This window comes from Acomys russatus, chromosome X (assembly GCF_903995435.1).
Source record: "Acomys russatus chromosome X, mAcoRus1.1, whole genome shotgun sequence".
NCBI classification, from domain to species: Eukaryota; Metazoa; Chordata; class Mammalia; order Rodentia; family Muridae; genus Acomys; species Acomys russatus.
The window spans coordinates 56215467-56233523 of NC_067169.1; the positions used below are offsets into that span (position 1 = coordinate 56215467).

At 36.7% G+C, this 18057-nt stretch overlaps 1 protein-coding gene and 2 non-coding genes across 7 annotated transcripts in view; 2 read left to right on the forward strand and 1 right to left on the reverse strand.

Annotated features, from left to right (window-relative positions):
- Atrx (ATRX chromatin remodeler) overlaps nt 1-18057 on the reverse strand; it is a 142247-nt gene that overhangs the window by 10747 nt on the left and 113443 nt on the right. For 4 of the 5 annotated variants that reach the window (XM_051141285.1, XM_051141282.1, XM_051141281.1 and 1 more), the window contains 4 exons: nt 17581-17687; nt 14150-14258; nt 12691-12868; nt 11429-11623 (listed from right to left, as the gene is read on the reverse strand). In XM_051141285.1, the coding sequence (XP_050997242.1) occupies nt 11429-11623; nt 12691-12868; nt 14150-14258; nt 17581-17687 (589 nt within the window). The remainder of the gene's footprint in view (nt 1-11428; nt 11624-12690; nt 12869-14149; nt 14259-17580; nt 17688-18057) is intronic. The other variant, XM_051141284.1, reaches the window with a different exon arrangement.
- Nucleotides 490-596, forward strand: LOC127186128 (U6 spliceosomal RNA). The gene has a single exon (XR_007830357.1). It is a non-coding gene; the product is annotated as a U6 spliceosomal RNA (small nuclear RNA).
- LOC127186090 (U2 spliceosomal RNA) lies at nt 13240-13423 on the forward strand. The gene has a single exon (XR_007830328.1). It is a non-coding gene; the product is annotated as a U2 spliceosomal RNA (small nuclear RNA).

Here is an 18057-nt window from a genome sequence, read left to right on the forward strand (position 1 = left end):
AATTAGCTAAACCAGCCAATAGAAATCACTCTATTAGCACACAGAAACTGTGCTATTCGAAGCCCTGTAGCAATGCAGGGTTGACCCTAAGGAGCTGACAATGTGTTAGTTGTGTCGTCAACTCCCAAGAATGCAAAAGGAAAACCGCTTCATAGGCTTTTCTCTCTAATAAGACTCCACAACTAAAAGGCTCAAAATATAAATACCAACATAAAATCGTGTAATCTTTTATTTATTTATTTATATTTTATAAAAGAAAACCTGTGTTAGCTATCTGAATTTCACATGCAAACCAGAGTAGTAGCTCTGAAAAACAGGTTTTAAATTTTAGTATAAATAACTACAAGTAGCTTGCAGCGCTTGTACTGGACAGTGCAGTGCATATGGTAATAAGTGCATTTCTAGTCTAGTTTCTACCACTTACTAGCTCTAAGTTCAAGCCTGTTACCTTCCTTAAGCCTCAGTTTCAGGGTATATAAAATGGACCTAGTGCTCGCTTCGGCAGCACATATACTGAAATTGGAATGATACAGAGAAGATTAGCATGGCCCCTGTACAAGGATGACACGCAAATTCGTGAAGCATTCCATATTTTTTGACTTTCTCATGTACTCTGGTGCCTCACATTTGACCATGTCCCCTGGAGGGGGAGACCTGGTGGCACTCAGAGGAAGGATAGCAGGCTACCAAGAAGAGACTTGATACCCTATGAGCATATACAGGGGGAGGTAATCCCCCTCAGGAACAGTCATAGGGGAGGGGAGTAAAGGGGAAAGTGGGAGGGAGGGAAGAATGGAAGGATACAAGGGATGGAATAACCATTGAGATGTAACAAGAATAAATTAATAAAAAAATTAAAAAAAAATAAAGTGGACCTAGTAAGTACCTATAGCATTACTGTTGACAATGCCACATATGAAGCTTGACACAGGAACCAGTTTATTTATGCATTTACTTACGCAATGGCCAGTTCTCAGACAGAACTGTAGCTTATCCTTCAATAATATAGGAAAGAACTGAACTGTTCTCTTTGCCAAAGTATTTCCTTCTCTTGGTAACCTACTAGGAAAACTTCACAGGTGCTATTTATCAGTTTTTCGTTAACACCATTTCCAAGAAAATCGTAAACATATGTCTTGTTCTGTTTTGGGCGGGGGAATGCTATCTCTAAATACAACCCACAAACTTTCTCCTTTTATTAACTTTTTTTATGTTTCAGCACTGGGGATGGAACACAGGGCCTTGTACATGTTGGGCAAGTCTACCAGTAACAGCCCAAGCATCCCCTCAAATACTCTTGCTCAGAGCATCTGCCACAAATATACTAAAGCTTTTACACCTAATGCCCATGATCTAGTTTGTGCAAAGTGTGTGTGTGTGTGTGTGTGTGTGTGTGTGTGTGTGTGTGAGAGAGAGAGAGAGAGAGAGAGAGAGAGAGAGAGAGAGAGAGAGAGAGAGAGAGACACTGTCTTTCTGTGTCTGTGTGTGAACTTGTCCCCCCCCCCCCACACCACCAGTAAATAAACAAACACAGAATGGACAGAGAAGACTGTATATAATAAAGAGATTTTAAGGAAAGGTATAGCAAAAGTCCCAATTACCAAATGTAGTATGTATGTGCAACCTGAATAGACCCTGATATTAACAAAATAGTTAAGACACTTAGAGACAGCTGGTTATATATAAATCGTTGGCTATTGGATGTTACAGAATTAAGAACTTATTCATGTTATAGTATGGCTGCTATATAAGAAATGTCTTAACACTTTAGAGATGCATGCTTAAGTCATATATGGCCAGAAGCTGATGACAAATGTCTTCCTGACTCCTTCCCAGCATATTTCTAGAGACAAGATCTCTCACTGAAATGGAGTTCAGTGACCTGGCTGGACTGGCTAGTCAAAGATCTCCAGCGTTCCCCCTACCTCCACGCATTTCCCGGCCCTGGGTTAAGGATATGTGCCACCATGACTAGCTTTTACATGAGTGCTGGGGATCTGAACTCAGATCCTTATACTAGTTGTGCAGGCACTGTAGAAACGGAGTCATCTCAACAGACCTCCATGATTAAATTTTTACAAATCAAAATCAAACACCATAATGCTTGTGATGCAAAATTTCTCACTGAAATAGTTAAAGTCAATATAGCAAAATACTAACAATTAACAAATCTATACGATTGCTTTGTGGATATTATATTTTTCTGGTTTGAAATTTTTCATGAGCCAGGAGCCATCATGCGTATCTCTAATCCTAGAGTACTTGAAAGGCAGGGATAGGCAGATCTCTTTGGGCTTAAAGGCCAGCTGGGTCTACATAGCAAGTTCAAGACCAGCCAGGGCTATATAGTAAGATCTTGTCTCAAAAAAGACAAAAATTTTACAAAGGGAATTAATATTAGGAGAGCTTGATCTCTAAGAGTGGGTCAGTATATTCACTCTGTAGGCTGTATTTTAGCATATCAAAATAGTATAGTGTTAGAAATTTGAGATGTGACCCCACCAAGTCAGCCCACTGTAGAACTTTCTGAGCTAAACAAAATGTACACCTGTATGGCAGCACTACTATAAGAACGTCACATGGAACATCCCATGTTCATATCTTTTTTAAGTCTGTCATTAAATCCGTATTATGAATCACACTACTGAAATGTACCCGCATGGACCTTGGACGTGTGCCCGTGCTACTTTGGCTTCTCAAGCTAGGACCATAAGCATGCATCACTAGGTTGAGCAAGCAGTAAATATTTGTAGTGTATCAAACTCTGCATAAGGAAACAATTTATGAAGGCCTACTCGATCTTTCTGCAATCTTGCAAAACAGCCTGGATAGCAAGGATACATTATATATGATGTAATTTTCACGGGCAATAATTTCTAAGGCAGCTTAGTGTGCCAGAGTTTGGGAATATGCATGCTATCTAGGGGTATCACTGGCACCATGGTCTCTGTAACTTAAAGAAAGACTTGGTGGCCTTGGCTTCTTACTAGTTTTTCTTGTTATGAAGAGAAAAGGAAAAAAGGGGAGGGAGGGAGAGAGGGAGGGAGGGAAACAAAGAGAAAAAGAAAAGACACAAAGCAGCATTAGAAGGCACTAATATCAAGTATATTTTGTGTAGTTTGTAGAAGATACCAGAAATACTCTTCTATTTTAAAGAATTACTACAAAGCTGATTGAAAAGTGAGATTCCTTATTAAATTAGTCTAAATACCAAAACCCAAACACTAGAGATGCATCAGGTAGCTAAAATATCATTTTTCTCATGTATTATCCAAGAAAAGGGGAAGAAAATGAGCTGTCATCCCTGCCCCCATTGTCTCTATAAGGTGTAGGTACTGTTTTCTTTCTTAAAGTTTTTTTTGTTATTTTATTTATTATAATTTATTCACATTATATCCAGATTGTTATCCCCTCGCTTTTGCTTTTATCTTCCCATTCCCACCCTCCTTCCCTATTCCCCTCTCACTTTCTCAGAAAGCTATACCACTTCTGGGTATATACCCGAAAGATGCTCTACCATACAACCGATATTTTCTTAAGAATTTTAAGGTTCACAGAGCGTATGTGGCTTACTTAGGGTTATCTACCAAGAGCCAGGTCTGAGACTTCATTTCTGCCATCTTAGCACCATAGAGTCTAACACAGGAGCTATGCCATAAATTTATGCCAGCCTAGTGTAGCTATATAGTGACTTCCATGTCAGTTTTCAACTACAGAGTAAGACTGTCTCAAAATGAACAAAGGGGCTAGTGAGACGGCTCAGTCAACAAAGGTACCTGCCATTCAGTCGGCTCCTCCAGGTTGTCCAGATGCCCATACTGTGGTGTTTCCCTATCACTAAATACATTTTAATTATTAAAGGAAAAAAACCAACAAGATAACCTCCAAAAGGATGTTGAGCAGATGACCTAGAATAAGGAGAAGATCCAAACCAGTTGTTCCTTCTACCTGGCATCAACTACCCAATAAATATCAAATAAGAGACTTTAATAAGCTACAAAGGTATGCTAGAAGCAAAATAACTTCTCTTAAGCTTGTTGTCTTTCCTGGTATTCTTTTTGTCGTTTTGATTTTTTTTTTTTTTTTTTTTTTTTTTTTTTTGAGACAGAGTTTCTCTGTGTAACAGCCCTGGCTGTCCTGGAACTCACTCTGTAGACCAGGCTGGCCTTGAACTCACAGTGATCTGCCTGCCTCTGCCTCCCAAGTGCTGGGATTAAAGGTGTGCATAACCAATGCATGGTCTGGCATTCTATTTTTTTTTCAGATAAATTGTAAGTATTTTTGTATAGAAAACACATGTAAATAATACTGAATTCTTCTATTTAACAAAAAATGACTAAACTTGTAATAAAACAGGCAGAAAAAATAAAGACAATGGCATTAAGCTTCATATTTCAATCATAAACTAGGCTTCTTAGAAGTGGATGCCAGCAAAAATTGGGCTCATATGCCACCATGTGGTTCTTATGTCTCAAAAGTTAATGTATACAACCTCAGACAAAGTTGCCGAAGTAGGCTGATTAGCTATTCCATGCTTTACATCAAATTATTTTAATGGTACTGTACTCTTGTGTTAAAAATGACAAAGGAAAAACCTTATATTATCATGTGCTGGCTAATAAAACTGTACACTAATATCTCTGTTCAGTAAACTATGCTTTGAGGTATTAGAGCTTGAATAAAGGACTAAAGACTAGGAGAGAAAATTGTTCACAAAATCAGGGTGGAGAAAGCCAAGCTAAAGCCTCACTTAGGGTACTTTAGCTTAAATCCCCATTTTGTGCTCCCTATAATCACCTACATGCAGTCCACATTTAAAGAGACATAAGTGGTACAGTGCTGGAAAAGAGAAGTGCAGAGACGCTTCCATGCCAGTTCTACTGGCTTTTGTTTTCTTAATAAAGGGTACGGAACTTAGACTGTGTACACTGTACTTAAGAGGAACCAAACACCTACTTAAATGTACTATGGAACGTGGCCCTGGACAAGATCTTATCACTAAAATCTATGTAATCTATAAGTTATTGCCAAAAAAGGATTTTCCCAGAGAAAATTTAGATATTGATGTGGGATGGACCAGCCCACAGGGACAAGTGATCCAGGGATGCATAAGAAAGCAAACTGAGCAGACCAGAGGGAGCAAGCCAGTAAGCAGCACTCATAGTCTCGGTTTCAGTTTCTGCATCTTAGTTTCTGCCTTTAGTTCTTGACTTGACTTCCCTTGATTATGGACTACTGTAACCCATAACCCTTCCACTGCCAAACTGTTTTAGTCATGATGTTTTATCCATGAAAAACAAACAAACAACAACAACAACAAAATAAAAAACAACCTCCACCTAGATAGCTGTGTATGATGACTCATACCTGTAACCCCAGCCTTGAGGACACTGAAGTAGTAGGAGGAATGCTAAAATGTTCAAGGACAGCCTAAGCTACATAGTGAATTCAAGGTGAATTTAAGCTATACAACAAAAACAAGAACAAACCAAAAGAGACAGACACTTAGCAGACATGATTCAGAAGATCCTGAAATTAACTCACTAAAAGAAAAAAGTGTTCACAGGTTTAAAAAGCTAGTGAATTTCAAAAAGAGGAAAATCTCATTGGCAACAACAACTAAGAATCCTACGTGCACATTTAAGAAAATATAAGTTAACATCTTATGGTGGTGAACCAAGTTGACTAATACAGCAGATTCAAGAAGGAACTGAAGGCACAATACAAAGGGCTGGTGTGTGGCTTAGCAGTAGAGCACAAAAAGACCCAAACAAAACCAGATCAACCATAAAACTAATCAATTATCTTCCTTTCAGAAATCTACCTTGGAAGACTAACAGAGCAAGACTAAGTACTCAGTCAACTGTAACCACTTTTCAATAACAATAGATCATTGAGGAATAGCACATGTTCAGTGACATTCTTCTACAATCTGTTTTGTTTCTTTTTGAGACAGGGTCTCTCTGCATAACCCTGGCTGTTCTGGAACCTGCTCTGTAGACCAGGCTGGTCTCAAACTCAGAGAGCCTCCTCTCTCTGCCTCCAGAGTGCTAGGATTAAAGGCGAGGTTCCACCACTGCTCAGGGGAAGTTTCATTTTGTTTTAAAGGCTAGATCCAAGTGCCCAGTGTTACATTGCTCACTATGGAAGAACAGCAAAGGAAGAATGTAGTTCTTGCCTTTAAAAAAGTATTTTAAAAGAGAGACAAAGCCACAGTCACGTGACTAATACACTACGTCTGAGACATCAAATCTCATTAGAAGGTTGAGAAGTAAAACTAAGTAACAGAAATATAAGAACAAGAATTATGCAATAAAGAGGACATAATGAGGCAGAAAGACATACAATCAGATCAGGTAAATTAAAAATTAACATACAAAAGGCATGCAACTTAATAACTATTAAGATGGTATTAATTGATGAAAGGAATGAAGATGTATCATTTTTTGGTCGTCTTAAAAATTAAGGATAACAAGAGCTGGAGAGATGGCTCAGAGGTTAGACATTGTCTGTTCTTCCAGAGGTCCTGAGTTCAATTCCCAGCAACCACATGGTGGCTCACAACCATCTATAATGAGATCTGGTGCCCTCTTCTGGCGCGTAGGCATACATGCAGGCAGAGCACTCTATAATAAATAAATCTTTTAAAAATTAAGGATAATAAAAACCACAAAATTAAAAACCAAAACAAGAGAGATAGAAAAAAACATAAAGTTAGGTGGGTAGGGAGGTGGCAGAGATCTGGGAGTTGGATCAAAATATATCATATGAAAAAATTTAGTGAATAAAATTAGGTTCAAATGACAGGAAATGTTTCACTGAAAATACAAAAATAAATCCTAACAAAATACTGGCCAGATGAAATTAACTAAGGAACATTTATTAACTGTACTTACTGTATGCCCCTCTACTGTCACCATCTTGCTTTTGACCTCTTACCTACTTCATCTTAAGAGCATCCTAACAAATGTTTTAATATCCATTCACACTGATATACAAAATGATTTTTCTAAGATGAAAAATGTTTACTTCAAAATTCTTCATAGATCCCAGTCATACTATGATTCCTAATCTAAGTTCTATGATTGCATTTCCTGCCCACTTTGAAGCATTTTTTTCTTCACCTCCCATACCTTTTTGGCCACTGTAACCTTGCAGTATGATTTCTTCAGGTTCCTCCAACTTGTGTGATTTTATTACTATTTCTTTTTCCTGTTCTCCCTATGGTCTCCCCAATGCCATAACCACTCCTATTTTTAACATTTCTTCAAGCCTCCTTCAAGCAAGTCCCTCAATTTTCCCAACGAATTAGGTAGTCCTCTTATGTGTCTGTACAGATTTGTTTCACAACCCATAACATTTATTCTGTTCACTTGAGGTAAGATAAAAAGATTTACTGAGCTTACGTTGAAGCCCAATACATAAAAAGTATAGAAAGCAGAGGGGCTCTAGTTGAAAAGGCATGGGCACTTCACTTGCTGCTGTTTTATTTATTATACCTGATCTCATTTAGGCACATAGTGCCAACCCTGAATCATCACTGTGCAATATCAAACACAATTGTGAAAACCTTGTCGGCCACATAAACTCTCTAAACCCCAGTTTCCTGAGATAATTAGTATGTATGAAATAAACTTCGTGAACCTTAAAGCTTTGCACACACATAAAGAATTTAAACATCACAAGCCATAAGATAAATCTTAGTCTTTCCACATGAAATTATTGACTGTGAAAGCATTCTGAATTTTAATTTTGGATTTAAATTTAATTTTAATTATTAATCATAATAAATTTAATATATATTTAAATTTATTTATAAATGTATAAATTAATAAATTTAATATAATAAATAAATAGAATTAATAATTTTAATTTAATATTTATTTATTAAAATAAAGCATCCTAAATCAGACAGTGATGGTATATGCCTTTAATCCCAGCACTAGGGAGGCTTAGGAGGTAGATCTCTGAGTTTGAGGGCAGCCTGGCTTACATAACTAGTTCTGGATAGCCAAGTATATACAGGGAAACCCTATCTCAAATCACTGAATTAAAAAAAAAACCCAGGGGCCCTTTGCTATGTTTCCTGTATTTGGTAACAACTTTATAATTTTTACAGGGCAGGGATGACAATAAAATATAATATTAAGAGGTCTCAGACTTATAGGTCAATAGTACAGTTTGCCTAATATGCATAAAGTTACAGAATTCAATCCCCAGCATAGAAAAAGTGGAAAACATTTGCTCTGGTACTCAGCAGACCAGATCTGAAGGCCAGCTTCAAGACAACATAAATCTGGCTAAGTAACATAATCTCACTAGGCCTTGATTTTTCGTATTTCTTTTGAATTTCTGTGTTTTGATCCCAGGGCCTTATGTATGCTAAGCAGGAGCTATTCTTCTGAATTACAGCCCTAGCTCTTCATTTTGCTTTCTCTTATTTGGAGATAAGGGCTAAGTTGAGCCTCCCGAGTAGTTTGAACTGCAGGCTTGTACCACCAGGCCTGGATTCTTCATCTTAAAAATGAAAACAACCAGGCATGGTGGTACAAGCCCATAATCCCAGCACTCAAGAGGCAGAGGGAGGTGGATCTCTGTGAGTTCGAGGCCAGCCTGGTCTACAAAGTGAGTCCAGGACAGCCAAGACTACACAGAGAGACCCTGTCTCAAAAAACAACAACAACAACAACAAAAAAAAAAATCCCCAAACAAAAAACCAAAACCCACTACAGCTTTCAATTGCTGGACTGAGGACACTGTCTGAGCAATCTGTAGCCTAGAATACAACCCTTTGAGAAATAAATGCTTATTTTTCTTTACTGCACAACTTTGAGAGGTTTGAAATACCTGTGTTACTACAGCCATCAATATTCCCTTTCCTTTTCTGCTTTATGAGAAGAGTTAAAGAATAAAATGTAACAAATACCTAATTCTGTAAGTGAGCATTCCACTATCAAGTACAGTACATATAGTTTTATTCCTGACAGCCTGTAGCAATTGGACAACATTACTTTCCTACTGGATTTTTTACATTTATTTTTTTCATTTTCATTACCACTTGTTAACTACACAACATAATGAATTTCATTATGACACTTGTTACATATATATACTTTCTATTATACTTCCAAGCTCCACTTCTAACTTTCCTGTTTTATTTCTGGATTTCCCTTTTCTTCCTTTAGTTATTATTTATATGTATACATGAATATATAAATATAACCTGTTCATCTAGAGGTTGGCCTTGAACCCAAGGCTGAGGAAATATTATGGAAGAGAGCCAGAAGACCAGGATGTCTTTCATATAGGACAGGGAAGATCTCAACGCTATGATAGCCTAAACATGACCTGAACAATGATAACACTGGTTGAAAATCTTTCAAACATATAAAAATTTGTTCTTCTTAGCACATGCTCATAGTATATACCTCTAAAGTCAGCAAATAAGGTTCATCCAGTTAAACAAATTTTCTGTAATGAGAAATCCATCATATAATAAACAAAATGGCCTCTATTCACTTTCTACTTTGTCTTTAAATACAGTATGTAACCCAAGCTGGCTTCAAACTCAAGACTCTCCTGCTTCAGTCTCCCAGGTAACTGATATTACAAGGTGTGTGCCTTGGTTTAACCACTTACGAGCTATGATCCAGCTTGAGCTATGATCCAGCTTCCCATAAAACAAGAGGCCAAGTCACGACATGACCTCTTTGGGGCTCTTTCCTAGTGAGATACTATTTTATTTACTGATTCATTTTTGGAGGAAAGTGTAAGTCAGGGTGATCTAGAACTCAAGAAGTAGCCCTGGTCTTAAACGTTCCACCCTCTTATCTCTGCCTTCTTAGTGCTGGCTGGGATTCCAGTTGGTACTAACACACCTAACGTGCTAAAACATTTTTAAACAGATGGATAAAAGATCATTTGTGTCTTATAAGCATGTGATAGTACATAGACAGTATACATGTAGAGTGAAGAAATGTGAATTACAGTGCTAATTCAATGAATTTCTGACCAACTGAAGAAATTCTTTCACTAACCAACTTGAGGTAATATGTGAAAATACTTAAAAACTTTTAAGTACTAAACAGACAAAGTCAAAATTCTTAGCAATTTATGAACTCCATTTCTTTTGGCATACATTTGTATGTAGTTTATTATGTAGCTGTACATAATTAATGTATCTAACTCGGACTTTGCAGATATGGACATACCCATGAAAGAAAGTATCACTAGAGTCAATGTCATGATCATACCCTTTACTTCAAAAAGCTTCATCCAACTCTATTACTATCCTTTGATGATAAGATCATTTAAGATCTACCCTGCTGGCAATGGTTTAACTTTATAGTCAGTACTTTTAACAGTAGATACTATGATGTAGATACATCTCTACAACTATTTTATCTTCCTAACTGAAGCTTTGTGTCCTTTGATGAAAACTTCCCCTATTTCATCCATCCCCCTGTCCTAGCAACCATCACTTACTTCTCTTTTAAGGCTATCCAAGCAGGATATTTTAGAAAGCTCTTATAAGGGGAACACTCTTATGTCTGGTTGATTTTACTTTGCATATTGCCCTTTTTATTGTTGCAAATAGCAAGATTCCTTGTTTTTCAAGGCAGGATAATATTCAATAGTAGATTTTTACCCACTCATCTACTGATAAACATTTGAGATTCATGTTTTAGCTACTGCAACTAATGGTCAATAAACACAAACATAAGATTTTAGATAGCTCAATATCCAAACTTTGATTCCTTTTGACATGTATCTAGAAATGACACTTGGAATAGATGGTAATTCTATGTTAATTTTTGGAAGAACACGCATATTGTTCTGAATTGTGGCTGCACTAATTTACACTTGTACCAAGAGTGCATAAGGGTTCCCTTTACCCACATCCTCACCAATACTTAAGATTTTTTTGTTCCTTTAATAGTAACCCTAACAGGTATAAGGTAGTATCTCACTATGCTTGTGATTTGCAGTTCCCTAATGACTAGAAATGATGGGAAATTTTTCATAGACCAATTTGCTGATTCTTAATTGTTCTATGACAGAGAAAAAAGTTAGATAAGAATCAGCCAACTTACTAGTACAGTTAATTAGACATGCATGTCCTCAATTGGAAGCTTAGGAAAATATAGTATTAATGATTGCTGCTCAGGCTTCTCTCTGTTGTGTTATTTGACATAAAGCATGCTTTTCAGAAATAGTATCTTTTTAATGGTGCTATATGGAGAAGCAATTAGGCATCCTATAATTTATAATCATATAGATTAAAGCTTATTAAATATAGATTAATCTCTGAAAAATCTATGAAGTACAGCCTTAATGAGAAGTCTCATTTTCATTGTAGTAGTATACTTTCCAAATGCCCTGTTGGCATTTGGTTTGTTAGTTAACCTAATAATCTGAATACACATACCTTCGGCAGCATGGGGGTATCCCTTTTTTTCTTCTTCTCTGAATTAGGGTCATCTAATAAGTCTGGCTCAAAAGTATAAAGTTCAGTAAGCTCATTCATGGTAAAATGACGCTCAACCTGCTGTTGATCAACAACTCGGAAAGACAATGACTGCTTTGTTACCTGACGGTCATAAATCTTATCTTCCATGGTTCCCTTTGTAAAACAGGTGGAACAATATACAAATAAAAAATTAGTCAACATGAAACTTACAGATAAATCTAACTACTATTTCATACAAAAAGGTAAAACTTCAAGGTTGTACGCTGCCATAAAGAATACCTAGCAGTGTTGTTCCATTCATGACAGAGCTCATCTGTTCAAGAAAACTTATCATCTTAATTTATTATCAAATTAAGAAAACCAGACTATGGAGAGTCACTCTAAATTATCTGACCAAAATGAATCTTGAGATAGGATGTACTTGGTGAAAGTCAAAGAGCAGGCAGAAATCAGCATAAACAAAAAGAAAAGGTACGTGAAATAAGAATTTACATAGGTACTGAAATTAGAATGCAAGAAAGCAGTATTTTAGTATAATATATAATGAGCTAACCATTACCAAAACTTCCTTTAGGTCAAATGTAGCTTTCTTTAGCTCAGTACAAGCTAGCATATTGACATGTAGTATTCATCACTTCATCAACTAAAATATATAGAAGCTATACATTTAAGTGACAGGAAAAAGTTTATAATCATACCACACACACTAAGGAATATCAAGTATGTAGGGAACTCCCGGGAAGATCAAAGTTGTAACTGAGAAAAGCCCAAGTTAGGTGCAGGTATACCTGCTCCTACAGCAGATGTGCTACTACTTAAAAAGACAACTTGACTCTACACACACAAACGACCTGGAAATGCAACAACTCCTTCATTTTTATTTTCTCACATCTAAATTCTGAAAGAGAGTTGATTTTGTTTTTAAACAGAGGTCTTACTATGTACCCAAACTATGCTTAAAACTGCTACCCTCCTGCCTACCCATTCCATGTGCTGGGATCACAGCTGTGTGCTACCACGCTTGGCTTCTTTGGGGATAACTTGGCTTCTGCTTTATTTAATAAATTTACAGAATATTTCTAACTCTGTCTCTTTCCAAGAGACCTCTGTTGTGAATATCTAAAGTATTGTCAGTTCATCTATAAATGTTCTGCACCTCAAGAATATCCGTTTCTTCCAACTTTTTACTATGAAAAAAAAATTGTAAAAGACAAACCTACCTGAGCTAAGAACCTATATACATAAACAGGCTTAGTTTGTCCAAAACGATAAACTCTGAATATACTCTGGATATCGTAAGATGGATTCCAAGAAGCATCAAATATAATCACTCTATTAGCAGCTACCAGGTTAATTCCAAGAGATCCTGCTTTGGTGGAAATGATGAACAATCGCCCTCTAAAAATGCAAATATAAAACAAATGCTTAGTTATGACATGACTTTAATATTACAAACGTATACACACAAAGTACACATTATCTATAGTGGTTTAAATAAGATGAAACAGCTTCCCACAACAAAGAAATCAGAAATCCTCAATTGTATTATTATTATTATATTAATTTAATTATATTGTTAACTTTAAAGCATCCAATAATTTGTAATTAAAGAGGACTTAAGATTAAGAGGAGTTAGGAGAGAGGAAAGATATGATCAAAATGTAGTTTATGTAAACATTCTTTTAAATAAAAAAGTTACTACTATACACATTAGCATCTATTCTATATCATTTATGACTGGAGAAGAGCAAATTAAAAATCTTATGAGGATTGTTTCTCAGCCTTTTGGCTAAAATCAAGTGTAGTGTCTGTTATCAGTGTAATATCCGATGTATCCTCTAAGGACAGTATGTTACATGGAGTTTTGGAGCTAAGAGATGGAATAGGAGCAGTTTCTGTCCACTCCACGCATCGACCTGGTACTTCAGTTCCTCCAAGAACAGTGCACCACCTTTGGAGAACATGAATGAATGAACAAACAAACAAACTAGCTTTTGTTTTTAAAAAAATGACAATGCTACGTCCCAAGAAGAATGCAGAACTCTCTACATTACTGAAAGGAATGCAAGACCATAGAGTCGCTCTGGAAAACTGACAATCTCACAGACAAGTATAAAATCATCATACAAACCAGCAACCATGATCCTTAGACTGTATCATAATAAGGAGAATACCACTGATGACAAAAAAATGTGTACTAGAACATTTAAAATAGCTTTAATTTTAATTCCAAAACCTGGGGACAATCCAAATGCCCCTGAGTAGGCAATGGCTACACAAACTGTCTATATCCTTATGATGCCCTAGAACTGAAAAATAAAAAGGAATTAAGCATGAATCACAAATACATTTTTTGCGACATAATTGCACAATATTGCCCTGGCTGATCTGTAATTTGAACCAGGCTAGCAATGAACTTACAAAGACCCACCTGCCTCTACCTCTTAAATGCTGGAATTAAAACATGTGCTACCTTGTCTGGCTCAAATGCATTTAGTAAGTGAAAAAATTTGAGACTCATATGGCTATAGTATATAGGATTCCAAGAGCAAATTTTGAGGTGAAGGCTGTGATTGAGCTGGATTTAGCCTTGATTATATCAATTATTAAAAATGAGAGAATACATTAAAAAGCAAATTTTACTAAACCTAAATTAAAAATACAGAAAATACTTCATACCTCACATTAGTTTCATCATTAAATTCTTCAGCCCACTTCTTCCTTGACTGTGCATTAGTAGAACCATCCAAGCGGTAGTAGTCAATATTTCGGAGCCACTTCCCTTCACCTGAAAATGTAAATAAGAAAACTCAAAGAAGAAGTTGATGTGTTACTCTATTATATTGGTAGATTTTCTTCCTTGAGTATCACTTAAGAGCAAGGAGGCTGAATGGGTAAGGGTTCTTGCCACAAAGCTTGACAACTTGAAGCCTGCCGTGGTGGCACACGCCTTTAATCCCAGTACTCAGGAGGCAGAGGCACATGGATCATTGTGAGTTCGAGGACAGCCTGGTCTACAAAAGGAGTCCAGGACAGCCAAGGCTACACAGAGAAACCCTGTCTCGAAAAACCAAAAACCAAAACAAAACAATTTGACAACTTGAATTTGATCCCCAGGAGCTATGAGGTGGAAAGAGAAAGCTATGCAAGCTGTTCTCTAACCTATACTCATCTGCCCAAACACTTACACATACTAACTAAACACAACAGAACAGTTTGAGGGGGGTGCTAAGCAAGGTATAATAGTGCATGCCTATAATCCCAGCACTAAGAGGATTGATGGAGAACTTCAAGGACCAGGCAAGTCTAGGAGTCCATAACTAGACACTCTCAAAATTCAAAATACAAGCTAGAAATGCAGCTCAGTTGACAGAATGCAATGAAGCCCTGGATCCTGAAGGTGAAATAAAACCAGATGGTGGAGGTTGTATACACATAATTCTAGCACCATTTGGGAGGTGCAGGAGGATCAGAGCTTCAAGGCCAGGCTCAGATACAAAGTGAATTCAAGACTCTGTATTAGGAACAAAAACAAACTGGGTAATGACTCAGTATCTGCTGTGCAAATAGGAGGACCTGAGTTCGGATCCCCAGTATGCAGAGAAAAGTGGGGCATGGTGGTAGGCACCTGATGCCAGGGGCTCACTAGTCAGGCAGCCTAGCTGGAAGTGTGAGTGAGAATTCAGTTAGCGGCCAAATAAGACAGAAAGTGACTGAAGAAGATACCTGGGGCTGACCTCTGTCCTCCATGTACTCAGAGGCACATGTTTACTTACAGGCACATATACACACAGATATAAAGCCAAATCAAAATGGTGGGCTCTATTACTATAGAGAAAACTCAGTTAAAAAAAAAAACCTCCTTTCTAGCATGTACAAAACATACTTCTCCCCCACCTTTTCAGGGTTTTATTTTATTTTCAGTATTTTATTGAGACAGGGTTTCACTCCATAGCCAAGGCTGCCAACTGAACCCATGATCCTTCTTGTTTCTGTAATGATAGTACTCTGTTACTACACAGAGCAGAAAAATAGTCCTTTCTTAACCAAGGGATAATTTACCACACTGTCTCATGCCTGTAATCCCAGTACCTTGCTCAAACAAAAGGTGTTCCCAAGGCTATCCTCTACCCCAACTCACCTACAACTTCACCAAACTGGTCAGTACCTAAACCTCTAAAATTCTAGAGTTCTCTGAATTTTGGCATACTACATATACTACTAGATAATAATTCCTAATTTGAATCTGATAACCTGAATTAAAATTCACACTGTTCTAAATTCTGATTAAAAATTTTAGATTCCTGAATATTCCATATTTTACAATTAGGGCTATATGTGTTTACTCAAGCTCTACAGCATATTTTACTGTGGTGTCCAGTGGTAGTCATAGCACTTCAAAGACTGGATGGGTAGTTAAAGCCAATACTTGCCAAAGATAATTTATAAAAGTGTAAGTAAACTGGTAAGCATGTAAGAACAAAACCAGGTTTAACTAGTGATCAGAAAAATATAAATTAACCAAGTATGGTAGGAAGCTGAAGCAACAATCAAATCAAACTAAACAAAAAAACCGCTCAAAACAAAGTCAAGGACTCTGATTTACAAGCTGTTTCTGAACTATAATAATCAGAGAAACCAAGGACTTTATTTTGAAGAGAGAAGCGAGGGAAAGCATTGAAAACTATGAAAAAGTAGGTAGGACCACTAAAAAGCAGAGAAACAGAAAGGTTACATAGAAAAATGTGGGAAGCAGCGCACAGCCTAAGATCACAGCTTAGCCTCCAAGAGATGCTTTCCTGTTATGTGTGGTATGCTACTAAACTGGCTGGTTTTTTTTCTTCTTGTGGGATTTGTACATCCAAGTTAACTGTTCTATCAGTGAGCTACATCTCCAGATGCTTCAATAAATTTAGCAGAAAACTGCCTTATAGAAATTACTTTACAGTCTGAAGATTTATTCAAAGGATTTGAAAGTTAATGTTTTACTGGGCACAGTGGTGCACACCTGTAATCCCAGCACTCAAGAAGGCAGAGGCAGATGGATTTCTCTGAGTTCAAGCCTACCCTGGTCTACAAAGTGAGTCCCAAGACAGTCAGCCAAGGCTACAAGAGAAAACCTGTCTCAAAAAACAAAACAAAATAAAAAGAAAATAAAATAAAATTAGTTTTTACACACATGAAAACTCAAAATAGTCAACATCACCATTTACAACAGCCCAAGGGTGAAAACACTTCCATTATCAAATGCAAGTATAAGATAGTAACACCTGCCATTAATAGATTAACATTGAAATTAGTTCACAAAGCAAAAGAAGCAAGTAACAAAGAACATCGTATTATAAATTCTCACAGTAGTCCAGACTAAGTCTCTTGTACAAGGCATGCAGATTTCTTCTTACTTAGCTATAAAGAAGCTGAGGCGTAGGCCAGGGAAGTAATAACTAAAGATATAGGGCTTCATACAGAATTGATTAAAATGCTTAAAATTTGACCGTGGTGCTAGTTTCACATATCTGAATATCTTAAAGCCAGTGAATGTTCTACATTAAGTGAGTAAAATATACAATATATGAACTGTGTATTAATAAACTAATGTTCATGCTAAATTAAATTGCTCTACGATTGTAATATTACTGTTAACAAATTTTTGTTAAATGAATTTTAGTAAATCTTGCAACAAAGGGGTAAACAATAGGATAAGAGACACAGTAACACACCTCACTGTAGTAGTCACGTTACTAATTGTTTCCCAGAATGTCACATTGAAAACCGCGAATATATACAAGAAAGATTTAAACAAACCAAACAAACCAAGCCAATTATAATAACCAGTGCTGTAATCTATCATGCATGAAGTGGAGGCAAGAAGATCATGAGTTTGGGGCTATCCTAGCTGAACATCAAAATAAGGGGGAAAGGAGGAGGGGGACAGAGACAAGAAAAGAAACAAAGGCAGACAACCAGATGTCTGTGGAAAAAGACAGGATTTTGGCATGTCAGGGTGGTGAGACACTGAGTGATCTGATTTCCCTTATCCTTAAAATGTTTGTATGTGTTCAAGCAAGTGTTTAAAAAATTATCATAATGTAGACATGCTTATAACTCACCTTTATAAATAAGAGGTTTATCTTTATCTTCTGTTTTCTCCCTACTAGCCAATTCCAGAAAATCTTCAATCAAGTCCAGAGATATGAGCGACTGGCTAAAAACAAGACTTTAAAAAAAAATGATTAGTGTTCACAAATTAGAAGATGACTCCAGTAAAGTTATTATTTTTCCTAAATATCTATAAATGTAACACAAAATTTTATAATCAAACTCCAAAAGCTTCAACAATACATACATTGAAGAAATTAATAAGCTGACTCTAAGATTCGTATGAATGGTAGGCATGGGACAACAACGAAAACAAACAGAAAAAAAAACAGGCAAATCAATTAATTCTAAAAGGTAATGCGTCACTGAAGGGATAGGAGAACATCGATGGAACAATCTAGACACAGCCATAGTTTGCTTGTCTCAGTTGTCTTCCCCAGAATCAAACAAACAAACTGCAGGAAGTCACTAAAGCAATTAACCCTAAA